The 15,792-nt window shown below is 45.8% G+C and overlaps 1 protein-coding gene across 1 annotated transcript in view; it reads left to right on the forward strand.

Moving 5' to 3' along the window:
* The window catches only part of LOC126471336 (Down syndrome cell adhesion molecule-like protein Dscam2), a 208,809-nt gene that overhangs the window by 56,182 nt on the left and 136,835 nt on the right, over positions 1–15,792 (forward strand). The window contains exons 5-6 of the mRNA XM_050099457.1: positions 4,148–4,341; positions 13,907–14,162. Coding sequence (XP_049955414.1) covers positions 4,148–4,341; positions 13,907–14,162 — 450 coding nt within the window. The remainder of the gene's footprint in view (positions 1–4,147; positions 4,342–13,906; positions 14,163–15,792) is intronic.

The raw sequence follows: 15,792 nt of genomic DNA on the forward strand, positions 1-15,792 counted from the left end.
ACTGTGACCGTGGTGTATTCGAACTCTGAAAAGGCGGAGATGATACTCATCTATGGCGAGTGTCCACGAAATGCAGCTGAAGCCTGCAGGGTGTATGCAGAACGGTACCCGGATAGAGAGCATCCAACGTGCCGCACATTGCAAAACATCTACCGCCAACTGTATGCAACCGGTATGGTCGTAGCACGCAAACGGGTCCGTAACAGGCCCGTCACAGGAGAAGCGGGTGCAGTTGGTGTTTTAGCTGCTGTTGCCATGAACCCACACATGAGTACACGGGACATTGCGAGAGCCGGTAGACTGAGTCAAAGTAGTGTCATGCGCATACTGCATCGTCACCGCTTTCACCCGTTTCATGTGTCGCTACATCAGCAATTACATGGTGATGACTTTAATCATCGAGTGCAATTCTGTCAATGGGCATTAACAGAGAATGCGTTGCAGTTCTACCTGTTTACCGATGAAGCGGGTTTCACAAACCACGGGGCAGTGAATCTACGGAACATGCATTACTGGTCCGTGGACAATCCTTGTTGGCTCAGACAGGTAGAGCGACAGCGACCGTGGACTGTAAATGTATGGTGCGGAATCATTGGCGACCACCTCATTGGTCCTCACTTCATTGCAGGGGCCCAAACAGCTGCAACATACATCGCGTTTCTACAGAATGATCTGCCAACTTTGCTCGAAAATGTCCCACTGGAAACGCGTCGACGTATGTGGTATCAGCATGATGGTGCACCTGCAGATTCCGCAATTAACACTAGGCTGACCCTTGACAGGATGTTCGACGGGCGTTTCATAGGACGTGGAGGACGCATAAATTGGCCAGCGTTCTCCTGATCTTACATCTCTGGACTTCTTTCTGTGGGGTACGTGAAAGGAGAATGTGTACCGTGATGTGCCTACAACCCCAGAGGATATGAAACAACGTATTGTGGCAGCGTGCGGCGACATTACACCAGATGTACTGCGGCGTGTACGACATTCATTACGCCAGAGATTGCAATTGTGTGCAGCAAATGATGGCCACCACATTGAACATCTGTTGGCCTGACATGTCGGGACACACTCTATTCCACTCCGTAATTGAAAACGGAAACCACGTGTGTACGTGTACCTCACCCCTCATGGGCCGGCCGCGGTGGCCGTGCGGTTCTGGCGCTGCAGTCCGGAACCGCGAGGCTGCTACGGTCGCAGGTTCGAATCCTGCCTCTGGCATGGGTGCGTGTGATGTCCTTAGGTTAGTTAGGTTTAAGAAGTTCTAAGTTCTAGGGGACTTATGACCTAAGATGTTGAGTCCCATAGTGCTCAGAGCCATTTGAACCATTTCACCCCTCATGGTAATGTACATGTGCGTCAGTGAAAAAGACCAATAAAAAGGTGTTAGCATGTGGACGTAATTTGCTGTTCCAGTCTCTTCTGTACCTAAGGTCTATCACCGTTCCCTTTGGATCCCTACGTAATTCGGTGCTCTCCGATACACACGATCGAACAGCGGAGGAGTGGTACTCAAGCGTCAACTTTAGGTTACAATATCTCCGGATGTAATTAACATTTTACAATGCAACAAACGGCACTGATTACGTATTTGTTTATATGTTCAGATGTGCTAACAAAACCAACGGGGTTCCATTTAAAAAAACGTAGGTTTGTGTTAAAAAACATACTTCCGTGCATTTTTTTATGATTTGTATTAACCAATTACACTAGCCCCTCTCCTCACGTTCGGTCTGCGGAATCGGTTCGTCAGTATTTGATGTGGTTTACGAAATATATCCAGCGGTAATGTTAGGTGACTCACCCTGTATATAGGGTGATAGGGGTGTTAGTGCAAATATCTCTATTAATGACTAAGGACAGTGTACTGAACAACAATACATCAATATTTACTTCATTTTCAGACTAATAACTATAGCTATTACGAAGTAGTATGTTTTAAGGTCGGTTAGTGATATGACCAGACGAAACTACAATCGTCCGTTGTAACTGCAGTTTCTTTGATTGGTGTGGTAGATGGTGGAGTATGACTACAACATATGTCATATTAGTTCACTTTACTACAAGAATGATAGAGATTTGCTTAACTTTGTACAATCCATTGCCACACGAATGTGCCAAATATTTACGACTATCTGTCAATATTAAATCATCACTTCATGGAATCTTTTACTAACTATTCTCTTGAATTATAAAGATAACAAAATTCTGAAAAATAGTTGTTCATTCTAACATACAAGTAACACATGTGGCTAAATAGGCAATGTAGTGTGCTAGACCAGAGGTCATGAACTGGGCTGATATTTCCTTTCCCGGGAGAACTGCGGAGCTGGGAGAAAGGTATGGCTTCTCCAGTACCTCGCATTCGTCGTTACAGTATGCAGCGAGACATCGCTATCTTCCGTGGTATCAATGCGGAGTGTCGACTTTGTTACGGTTCGACGACCATTGGACGATACCACAGTCAGACCTCCAAACATGGGTGGCACAAAAAAGCCATTAGCGCTTATCTTTCCCTGGGCAGCAAGTCAGTCTTGAAGTGTAGACGCAAGCAGAAAGTCTATACTGACAGGCGTAGTCCGTGGTGCACTTACAATCATGAAGAAAACATCAGGCAGTAAATCATGTGATGTGTTTGTAGAAAAACCGTGACACACAAAGAGAAAACAACTGATATACTTATGTGAGTACATATTAAGGTACCAATTTCAGCACTATCTCTACGTATACCCTTAAGACCATGTATATACACTGAAGAGCCAAAGAAACTGATACACCTGCCTAATACCGCGTAGGGCCCCTGCGAGCAAGGAGAAGTGCCGCAACACGGAGTGGTATGGACTCGACTAATGCCTGAAGTAGTGCTGCAGGGAACTGACACGATGAATCTTGCAGGGCTATCCATAAATCCGCAAGAGTACGACGGGATGGAGATCTCCTCTGAACAGCACGTTGCAAGGCATCCCAAATATCCTCAATAATTTTAATGTCTGGGGATTTTGGACTTGTGGATTGTCGCATTGTCCTGCAGGAATTGTCCTAGTCCGTTGGAATGCACAATGGACATGAATGGATGCAGGTGATCAGACAGGATGCTTACGTACGTGTCACCTGTCGAGTCGTACCCAGACGTATCAGGGGTCCCATATCACTCCAACTGCACGCGCCCCACACCATTACAGAGCCTCCACTATCTTGAACAGTCCCCTGCTGACATGCGGGGTCTGTAGATTCATGAGGTTGTCTCCGTACCCGTACACGTCCATCCGCTCGATACAGTTTGAAACGAGACTCGTCCGACCAGACAACATGTTTGCAGTCGGCAACAGTCAAATGTTGGTGTTGACGGGCCCAGGCGAGGAGTAAAGCTTTGTGTCGAGCTGTCATCAAGGGCACACGAGTGGGCCTTGGTCTCCGAAAGCCCATATCGACGATGTTTCATTGAATGGTTCATACGCTGACGCTTGTTAATGGCCCAGCATTTAAATGTGCAGAAATTTGCGGAAGGGTTGCACTTCCGTCACGTTGAACGATTCTCTCCAGTTGTCATTGGTCCCGTTCTTGCAGGATCTTTTTCCGGCAGAAGCGATGTCGGAGATTTGCTGTTTTACCGGATTCCTAATATTCACAGTACACCTATGGAATGGTATATCGCAACCTCGGAGATGCTGTGGCCCATCGCTCGTGCGCCGACTATAACACCACGATCAACCTCACTTAAATCTTGATAACCTGCCATTTTAGCAGCAGTGGCCGATTTAACAACTGCGTCAGACACTTGTCTTCTATAGGCGTTGCTGACCGCAGCGCCGTATTCTGCCTGTTTACACATCTCTGTATTTGAATACGCATGCCTATACCAGTTCTTTGGCGCTTCAGTGTATATTGGAGCTGTGCTACTTCCCTCGTTATGTAAAAGCTTGGAGAACATGACTCACAATTACTTACTTGTCTGTTTATGACTGAGTGGTTAATACAAGTGCCTTACCTACTGATTCACTTTCTATCCTGTACGACGGGAACCAATTTGTAACTTTTGCTGTAAACAATAATAACTTGGTTCACCTGGAAGGAGTTCGGTAGATATGAGTACGCGCCCCGACGGAGGCCGCAGAGCGCGAGCAGTGAGTGTAGCGTTTGCCCGCAGACTCGTCGCCGGTGCTGGTGTCTGCGTTCAGCAGTGCGACGCTGCAGCCGGGAGACACTTGGTCAGCCCAGTGCGAGGCCGCCGGCTCCCCGCTGCCGTCCGTGTCGTGGCTGCTGGACGGACAGTCGCTGCATTCCTCCGCCGTGCCAGGGGAGCGCAGGGTGGAGGTGGGCCGCCACCCGCTTGTGGTGGCAGTAATACTACTAGTAGTAATAGTATACTGACTGCTTCCAGTGGTCCGGAATGGTGTTGCCAGCCTCTACACAACATGCCACGTGCTCATGCAATCGATAGTTCGATGTGCACAATAAAGGTAGTCACTGACGTAAATCACTTCCGGCCCTTGCCAATCAACTCACCGAAACAGCAATCACAGTTTTAATCAAATATGGTTGTAGTACTTTTATTCATCCGTGGAACATGTTTCTAATGGTACTGGGCATGTCATCTGCCTCACTAAATGGCTAAGGTGGTCACCCATTCCCATTTTTCAGGTTGTTTGTCTGAAAGATTCCAGGGGCAACAAAAATTTTTTTCGGTATTTCATACAATTATTGACTGACGCAATATACCTATGAAGATTCCAGCACACTTCGTTTACATTTGTGGCGTCACACGACCGAGTCATTGATGTAGAGGGATCACCACTCTGATCTGTTTCATCCTCATCAGTGACAAGCGACATCCCTTCCCCTCCCTCCTGTTTCCAACCAGTCATAGCGGAGTATTAAAAATAAAACAGCCAATAGAAAGTTCAAGATGACGGGAATAGCCCAATTGTGCTAGTGGGAAATTTAAAACACCCTCGCCAGCCGGGGTGACCGAGCGGTTATAGGCGCTGCAGTCTGGAACTGCGTGACCGCTACGGTCGCAGGTTCGAATCCTGCCTCGGGCATGGATGTGTGTGATGCCCTCAGGTTAGTTAGGTTTAAGTAGTTCTAAGTTGTAGGGGACTGATGACCTCAGAAGTTAAGTCCCATAGTGCTCAGAGCAATTTGAACCATTTAAAACACCCTCCCCTTCCCTCACCCAATAATCAGCTAATAACAAATCCTAGAGACAACTAGCTCTATCGTGCTTTATGCTCCACCACTTCCTGCTCTTCTTCTGTCAGTTACAGCCAAGGATTAAAATGATGTGTTAAAATGGTGTCAAGTTACATCATTTCCTTAAGATTTACACAAAACTGCTTACACATATGTCTCTCTGGTAACCATTATGTACGTAAAATTGCATACACATGCATCCTGGGTGGTTACAACTAAAGTGCAGCTAATCGCGGACGTCCAGTGTGCGCTGTAATTATTGTCCCGCAGCAAAACTTGGTAGATATGCTAATATGTTAATGCTGAACAGATTTACACTGAATGCTGCACGTGCTAGTGCTCGTGCAGTGTCACGAGAATTGTCCATCCCATGGTTAACTGTACGGGAAGTTTTAGTGGTACCAGCACAAGATCCAGACGGTACAGCTACTGAAAGCTCTGATCTACCACAAAGTTCCGAATCTGCGCTTCAGTACCTGGCACGGATCGAAGATTATGACATGTAACTGGACAATATTCAGTGGAGTTGGTTCAAATGGCTCTGAGCACTATGGGACTCAACTGCTGAGGTCATTAGTCCCCTAGAACTTAGAACTAGTTAAACCTAACTAACCTAAGGACATCACAAACATCCATGCCCGAGGCAGGATTCGAACCTGCGACCGTAGCGGTCTTGCGGTTCCAGACTGCAGCTCCTTTAACCGCACGGCCACTTCGGCCGGCTCAGTGGAGTGCAGAGGCACATTTTACTCTACAGGGTGCGGTGAATGCACGGAACTGCCGAATCTGGGGTTCTGTGCAAACGCGTGTTGTGCACGAAGAACCATTGCTCTCGCCGTATGTGACGGTGTGGTGTGCATTCACAGGCACCTTTATTCTCGGTCTGTTCTTCTTTCAAGAGAATATACCCACAAGGCCCGGTCGGCTGACATAACCTCTGCACGTTACCAAGACCTCCCTGTCCACCACCATGTAATTCGTGCTTTGTAAGTGCGCAACTGTGTGGAAACCACTGTTGTCTTTGCAAGGTGCGGCCACACCTCATCAGATTAAGATCAGATTAATGCAACCTTTCACAAACATGTCACCTCCAGAGGCTTTCCAGATGCATTACCTGCATGAATACATTATTTGAATCCATGTGATTTTAGACTCTGGGGATATCAAAAGAACACGTTTACCAGGAACCAGGGACACATTCGGTCTCCACCTAATCTGAAGGCCACTATAAGAGTACAAGGACATGTTGCTCAGATTCCACCGCAAGTGCTGCGAGTAACTGTGATCATGTAGTTTTACAGATACAGCATCTCATCGACGTCTCCGGTGCTCAAATTGAGCAAACTGTTTACGCGGTGGTTACTAATAAAATCGATATTATGCCTTTCTCACTTTTTTGACCTTTTCTGTCCACATCTCGTTCCTAATCCATTACGTATGGAAATATTTCTACACGCTCTTCTTCCACTCACGGCGCCAGATTTGCACCTGGAGCCAAAATTGGAACTTTTTTCCAGTTCAAATCGGTTACATATTAAGGCACAGAATGCCTACAAGTTTCGCTACACTTTCATTTTAACCAGCCGGTACCTCTAACGTTATATTAAAATGGTTTGTATAAAAAGACGTAAGTTCAAAATGTGCACTTTTACAGAAAGCTGCGTAAGGTTTTTGCCTTTGAATTGATTTATATTCCATAGATCAAATCCTGTACTCGTTACACACGTCACCTCTCTCATACAAAGTGATCATTTCCTCTCTTTCTCTCTCTCTCTCTCTCTCTCTCTCTCTCTCTCTCTCTCTCACACACACACACACACACACACACACACACACACACACACACACATCTGCGTCAATATACACACATTAAAAATAGATTTGCATCACCGCGGTTCCCAGAACTTCTGAAGAGAGACGTTGCTGTGAATACTGTATCACAGACACTGTCCCTTTGACTGTACAGATATGTCATTAAACCCGCCCAAAGATGTAAACAACCATGCATGAGCAGCGCCTATTAGACGCAGGGGGTCCGACAGCCGATCAGATTCGGTCATTCCACCAGGAAGGAGGTACACGGTTCGTTTTGTCTGTAGTTCAACCATACCCTGACGGTCAATACCGCGGTTCGATAGCATCCGCATTGTTACTTTGTACCAGGAAGTGCTCTCAACAAGGGAGGTGTTCAGGTGTCTCGGAGTGAATCAAAGCGACGTTGGTCGGACATGGAGGAGATACAGAGAGACAGGAGCTGTCGATGACATGCCTTGCTCAGGCCGCCCAAGGATGACAGTTACCTACGGATTATGGCTCGGAGAAACTCTGGCAGCAACGCCACCATGTAGAATAATGCTTTTCGTGTAGCCACAGGACGTCGTATTACGACTCAAACTGTGCGCAATTGGCTGCATGATGCACAACTTCAATTCCGACGTTCATGGCGAGGTCCTCTTTGCAACCAGGACACCATGCAGCATGATACAGATAGGCCCAACAACATGCCGAATGGACCGCTCAGGATTGGCATCACGTTCTCTTCACCGATGAGTATCGCATATGTCTTCAACCGGACAATCGTCGGAGACGTGTTTGGATGCAACCTGATCTGGCTGAACGCCTTAGACACACTGTCCAGTGAGTGCAGTAAGGTGGAGGTTTCCTGCTGTTTTGGGGTGGCATTATGTGCACCCGACGTACACTGCTGGTGGTCATGAAAGGCGCCGTAGCGGCTGTACGATACGTGAATGCCATCCTCTGACCGATAGTGCAACCATATCGGCAGAGTATTGGCGAGGCATTCGTCTTCATGGACGACAATTCGCGCCCCCATCGTACACATCTTGTGAATGACTTCCTTCAGGATAACGACATCGCTCGACTAGAGTGGCCAGCATGTTCTCCAGACATGAACCCTATCGAACACACCTGGGATAGGTTGAAAATCGCACACGCATGGGATAGGTTTAAAAGGGCTGTTTATGGACGACGTGACCCACAACCACTCTGAGGGATCTACGCCGAATCGCAGTTGATGAGTGGGGCAATCTGGACCAACAGTGCCTTGATGAACTTGTGAATAGTATGCCACGACGAATACAGGCATGCATCAATGCAGAGGACGTGCTGCTGGGTATTAGAGGTACCGGTGTGTATAGCAATCTGGACCACCACCTCTGAAGGTCTCGCTTTATGGTGGTACAACATGCAATGTGTGGTCTTCATGAGCAATAAAAAGGGAGGAAATCATACTTATGTTGATCTCTTTTCCAATTTTCTGTACAGGCCCAGGAACTCTCGGAACCGAGGTGATCCAAAACTTTTTGATGTGTGTACTGCAGATGGAATAAAAAGAAAAACTGTATACCAATTTTGATTTGGACTTTTTCATTAGTCAATACGTGAATAATCCTAATAGTAAATGCAACATAATTAGCGTTTTCCATCTCCAACCATAAAGGTTTCAAATGTTTAACGTCAAACCCATTAACGCATATGTAAAGTAATCAGACGTTTGAAGCTGTTATATACATGGGAGCTCGATTCTTTCAGGAAGTGGGTTGGTAGAGGGTGGGTTGGTGGGTTGGGGCAGAGAGGGGGGGGGGGTGTGGTGTCACTGGTGGTATTAAAAATTTAAAAAAAGCAACAAAAGTAACATGATTCATATACTAGGCATATACATACTTATAGGTATAATGTGACAACGATGAGGTAGATGGTAAGCTGTGGCCTTATAATAAGAACCGTGGTGGCATTCACCTGAAGTAATTTAGTGAGAGCACCTAAACTATAAACCAGATGTCAAGATGACGACAGGAACATCCATCCTCCTGAATATATACCCAGTCTGTTTAAAACTACGCTACCTCATTCACTTTACCCCTAGTGTACAGTGCTGTTACACAAAGATGTTATTTAATGAAAAAGATTATTGCTACGCTGTTCATTCATTTTCACTCCCAGTCACTGTGCCACTCAAACAACGCATCTTTCGGTCGTACCTCTGACTCACACCGGCTGAACCGGCCGAGTAACGGATCGCCCCCCACTGCGTTCCGGAAATTATCGCTCAACGGAACACACATTTGTAGAAGCAAAGCTCCAACTTCTCACCTAGTAGATATTTTTCAGTTATCCAGTGTGGTGTTTTCCCACATAGTGTGAGTAGAATTTTGTTGTTTTCCATGTTTTCGTGTCTGACTGACGCCATTCCGCCCACAAAGAAAACGGAGAAAAACTTTGGCTGAAGCCGCCGCATAGTGCTCCCACATGAACACCTGAGAATGCTGTCTTTTGTACGGATGCAATTTATTATTTCCCGCCTGAGATTCTTGGGATAGTTGCCGGTGCGGACCGACCATGCAACCTGCCTACGCCGAGGCTCACACAAATCTTCTGCAGAATGTCCAGTACACTAATTAGCCGAAGCATGCTTCTAAGTATGGAGACATGAAACTACATAAGATGTGTGTCAGCGGCTCGATCCGCGCAAAACGATAACATTCACATGATATTGGGTTACGGATGTCGATTAACAAAACGGCCTAATTGCTGCACAGATTTCCGTCAATCGAGATAAAAGAAATACAACACGGAAAGTGTCAGTGCAGCCACAGGGTGACACCTTTCAATTGCACACACTACACTATTCTACACTACACTACAAATACACACACACACACACACACACACACACACACACACACACACACACACACAGTGTAACGCTAGACACACTACCAGGTGACACCAGGACTGACGATTTTGTGTACTGCTACTTCCAAATTCCTAGCTTGAAAATTGAGTCAGCATTCCTCTTTGGGCTTAGAAAAAGGATAAAAATACACCTAAGGTAACAGGTATTTTATAACTGTGTTGTTAAATCAGTTCGTTTTATAAAGCTCTTTAATACTCTCGGTCAATTTAATGTACAGGTTTATTCTTTTCAGAAAATCGTATTTTGAGTTTCATGTTTATTCTTCAATTTGTTCCATGGCAGTCAAATGAAAATGAGACAGATGGAAAAAAGTAAGTAAATTGTTTATTATTTGTAAACTCATCGCCGTAGCTGTTAATACATTTGTTCCACTCTGAGACAAGATGGTCAATGCTTTGTGGAGAAATGTTTGCAATTGCCTACGGAACCACGATTGCACCCAGATATGTACCTCTTCATCCAAAGCAAATCGGCGGCCACGAATGTCTTTTCTTCAGGACTTCAAACCGCATGGGGAGGGATCGGGGCTGCATCTAGGATGTGTAACCCGAAGGAAACTACTGCAACATAGTCGAAACAACCTTGGCAACATGTGGTCGGGCGTTATCCTGCAACAGAATGATGCTGTCCGTCAATATTCCTGAGCTTTTAGACTTGATGGCGCAATTCAAATTTTACAAAGTGTCTACGTACTTCTGTGCTTTAATTGCGACGCTGTGTTCCAGAAAGTGAATGTGCAATGTGCAGCGGGTCCTTACAGTCAAAGAAAACGGTCATCATGAGTTTTCTGCTGCTGGTGTGCACGGGTTTGGAATATTTCAGTGAGGGTCATCTATGTACTTCCACGGTTGGCTCTGACGAAACTCTCCGGCTTAAAATGATGACACAATGTTTCATCACCCGCAACAATATGGGGCAGGATCAACGTGATACCGTTCCAGATGTGATGTAACGTGAATGTGACATAGGAAAGGAATGTCTGTCATGAGGTAAGCTCCGGCTTATATGCTTTGCCAGGCGACAGCCACTGCCCAACAAATGGAACAGATGGATGGTAAATGATCATACAATGTAGGTTTTCACGCCCGGTATTGTCTTCACTTAAAACTTTCGGGCTGATAGGCCGTGGTCGATGTATAAAATTCTCCCCTGACGTTTCGTCTCCTACTGCGGGAGACATCCTCCCAGGTAAAGTGGCGAACTGCAAAGAGAACTCGATTAAGCGCTGATTATATGGGCTGTGCAGAAGGCGCCACTGTCCATCACGTGGCGTGGCCTATGAGACTGTCTCTGGTAATGCCAACATTCTCGACTCAAAGTAATCGATCATCACGTTTCCGGTGCAACGCTGACATCCAAATTTTATCCAGTTTAACACCTTCCTCTTTCCTGTTAAAATTATTACGGAGTTTATCAATCTCGATAGCCTCTCTATACATGTGAGCATAATAATGCAAGCTTTCAGATATGGTACTCGTCTCGCTGAATTTTATTTAATGATTACCTTCCTCGTAAACAAGTTCTGCTACGTCCGATTTATCCGTGTGACCCAGGCGGCAATTCCTCCTGTATTCAGCCAGAGGGGTGTACACACTTCTCTTTGTGATACCGATATAAACCTGTCCACAACTACAAGGAATTTTATATACCCCTGGTGTAGCCAAAGGATGTCGTGCATCTTTTGCCAATCTTTAATGTTCTTTTATTTCCCTGGTGGGTCTAAAATGGTTTCCACCCTATACTAGCTTAACACTTTCCCAATGCGATCTGTGACCTTACTAATGAACGGAAGGAAAATCTTGCCGTTTGGCGGCTGTTGTTCGTCGTTGCTCCTGATTCTCCGCCTAGAGCGAAGTGCTCAGTCTATCTCCTTACCAGAATACTCATTCTTCACGAACATAGGCCGTAGATATCCAATCTCATCTTTTAAATAAACAGGTTCACAAATTTGGTACGCCCTGTCTGCCAACGTTTTTATTACACCTCTTTTTGGTCTAGGCAGGTGGTTTGAATCTTTATGCAGATAACGATCAGTATGTGTGGCCTTTCTATACACCTTACGGCCCAACGTTCCGTTCTGTCGTTTAATCACAGACACATCCAGAAAATCCGTCTCCATAGTAAATTGTATTTTCGTGTTAACGCTGTTTAGATGCATCAGGAAGACGTCCAGCTCCTCTGTGTGCGTACAACGGAAGTGTCATCGACATAGCGATACCACATGGCTGGTCTCTTACTGGTAGTCTCCAACGGCCGTTGTTTAAACGTCTCCAGAAACAAGTTACCCACAGCAGTACTAAGAGGAATGCCCGTAGCCACCCCGTCAATCTGTTCATAAAAGTCACTATTGTATTGAAAGTAGGTTGTAGTGAGGCAGTGTCGGAATAATGCCGCAATATCGGCAGGAAAAATATCCGCTATGCATGAGATAACTTCGTTGACCGGAATCGTGGTAAATAACGACATAGTATCAAAACTGACGAGGATATCATCCGGGGTCACGCTCATTTCCTTTAACTTGTCAATGAAATGAGCCGAATTTTTAATACGACTGTCAGTCCTACCAACATAAGGTTGCAGTAATGAGGCCTTACATATACGTAAGATACTAGCTGTTTCCATCCTATTTACAGGCACAAAGAAAGGCACTGAGGGATATAAACGCAAATAAAAAAATTATTGTTCTTACTGCAGATAAGAGTAATGTCACCGTCATACTGAAGAGTGAGGACTATCATGGAAAGATCAATAATATTTTGGTCCCTTCCGATTACAAAAAACTTCAGAAGGATTGACTGGTGAAAGCGTCTTCATTCTCCTATAGAAAGACCACACACACTGATCGTTATCTGCATAAAGATTCAAACCACCACCCTAGACCAAAAGGAGGTGTAATAAAAACCTTGGCAGACAGGGCGTACCAAATTTGTGAACCTGTTTATTTAAAAGATGAGATTGAACATCTACGGTCGACGTTCGTAAAGAATGACTATTCTACAAAGGAGATAGATTAAGCACTTCGGTCTAGGCAGAGAATCAGGAGCAACGACGAACAACTGCCGCCCAACGGTAAGATTTTCCTTCCGTTCATTTGTAAGGTCACAGACTGCATTGGGAAAGTGTTAAGCAAGTATAGGGTGGTAACCATTTTAGACCCACCAGGAAAATAAAAGAACATTTAACATCGGCAAAAGATGCACGACATCCTTTGGCTATACCAGGGGTATATAAAATTCCTTGTAGTTGTGGACAGGTTTATACCGATACCACAAAGAGAAGTGTGAACACCACTCTGGTTGAAAACAGGAGGAATTGTCGCCTGGGTCACACGGATAAATCGGCCGTAGCAGAACTTGTTTCGAGCAACCTAATCATGAAATAAAATTCGGTGAGACGAGCACCATATCTGAAAGCTTGCATTATTATGCGTGCATGTATAGAGAGGCTATCGAGACTGATAAACACCGTAATAATTTGGATAAAATTTGGATGTCAGCGTTGGACCGGAAACGTGACGACTGATTACTTTCAGTCGAGAATGTTGGCATTACCAGAGACAGTCTAATAGTCGACGCCACGTGATGGACAGTGGTGCCCTCTGCACGGCCTATACGAATCAGCGCGCTTCCTCGAGTTCTCTTTACAGTTCGAAACTTTATCTGATGGGATGTCTCCCGTAGTCGGAGTCGAAACGTCAGGGGAGAATTTTATACATCGATACGACCTATCAACTGGGAAGTTGTAAGTGCAGATGAATGGTAAACGTTTCCAATATCAAAGGAGTCAGCTCAGGTCATGAAAATCTCCAGAGTCCGACTGCGACGCTATACTTCCCCAGGCCCTGCCTCATTAGAACAGTGAATTTTATTTACTAATACCGACTTTCGTTTTTTCAGATATTCCAAAACGGATTTCACTGATAAATAACTACCATTCGTAGGTGATGCGTCGTGTTGTACTACTGAAACTCGAAGCCTGGCCACTCTGTGAACGCAGGTGACGGTGCAGGCTGGCGGCGTTTCGGTGACGGGGCGGCTGTCGCTGTCAGGACTGCGGACGACGGACGCGGGGGTGTACGAGTGCGTGGCCAGCAACGCGGTGGGGGAGGCGCGCCACGCAGCCCCTCTGCACGTGCTGGGCCCGCCCCACGTGCGGCCCATGCGCGACGCGAGGCTGGTCGCCAGGGAGGACGCCACCTTCCACTGCCGCGTCACCGGCTACCCCATCAGCGAGGTCCACTGGGAGAGGGAAGGTAAGCTGTCTGCTAGTCACAGCTGGCCCTATGGAGCGAGCGAAGAATGACTGCTTATATGCCTCTGTGCACTCTTTAATTACACGTCTGAGCTTGACCCTTAACATAGACAAATGTAATGTATTGTGAATACATAGAAAGAAGGATCCTTTATTGTATGATTATATGATAGATGAACAAACACTGGTAGCAGTTACTTCTGTAAAATATCTGGGAGTATGCGTGTGGAACGATTTGAAGTGGAATGATCATATAAAATTACTTGTTGGTTAGGCGGGTACCAGGTTGAGATTCATTGGGAGAGTCCTTAGAAAATGTAGTCCATCAACAAAGGAGGTGGCTTACAAAACACTCGTTCGATCTATACTTGAGTATTGCTCGTCAGTGTGGGATCCGTACCAGGTCGGGTTGACAGAGGAGATAGAGAAGATCCAAAGAAGAGCGGCGCGTTTCGTCATATGGTTATTTGGTAAGCGTGATAGCGTTACGGAGATGTTTAGCAAACTCAAGTGGCAGACTCTGCATGAGAGGCGCTCTGTACCGCGGTGTAGCTTGCTGTCCAGGTTTCGAGAGGCTGCGTTTCTGGATGAGGTATCGAATATATTGCTTCCCCCTACTTATACCTCCCGAGGAGATCACGAATGTAAAATTAGAGAGGAGGCTTTCCGGCAGTCGTTCTTCCCGCGAACCATATGCGACTGGAACATTAAAGGAAGGTAATGACAGTGGCACATAAAGTGCCCTCCGCCACACACCGTTGGGTGGCTTGCTGAGTATAAATGTAGATGTAGATGTCTCTGCAGTCCCTACTTGACGGATGCATAGGGGTCGATAGTGTATTACTGACTCATTTAACACTAGTTTTTGAAACTTTGTAAGAAGCCCTCGGTGCAATAGTCCACGTATATCTTCAAGCGCGTGACAGTTTAGATATTTAAAGCAATTCCGTGATCCTCTCCTGTGCGTCATACAAACTTGTGATCATTCGCGCTGCCCTTCTTTATGTTGTTCTTGTTGTGGTGGTGGTGGTCTTCAGTCTGAAGACTGGTTGGAAGCAGCTCTCCACGTGAATCTGTACTGTGCTAGCCTCTTCATCTCTGCATTACTACCACGTCCAACGTCCATTTCAACTTACTTATTGTACCTGAGCCTTCGTCTTCCTCTTCAATTTTCACCCCCACACTCCCATTACCAAACTGACAATTCATTCAAGCTTCATGACCCGACCTATTAACCGACACCTTCTTTTTCCAAGTTGTGCCACAAATTTCTCTTTCCATAGTACCACCTCATTACCAGTAGAACTTCATTAGCTATTTGAGCTATTCATCTAATCTTCAGTATTCTTCTGTAGGACCACGATTCGAAAGCTTCTATTCTCTTCTTATCTGAAATGCTTATCGCTTCCATTCAAGGTCCGTACAAGGCAGTACTCAATCCAGATCCCTTCAGAAAAGAATCCCTAACACTTAACTCTATACATAAAAGTGGAAGAAACTGGTACACCTGCCTAATATGGTATAGGGCTCCGCGTGCACCCAGTAGTGCCGGAACATGACGTGGCATGGACTCGACTGATGTCTGAAGTAGTGCTGGAGAGAATTGACACCATGAATCCTGCAGGGCTGGC

Source organism: Schistocerca serialis, chromosome 3, assembly GCF_023864345.2.
Source record: "Schistocerca serialis cubense isolate TAMUIC-IGC-003099 chromosome 3, iqSchSeri2.2, whole genome shotgun sequence".
Taxonomy (NCBI): Eukaryota; Metazoa; Arthropoda; class Insecta; order Orthoptera; family Acrididae; genus Schistocerca; species Schistocerca serialis.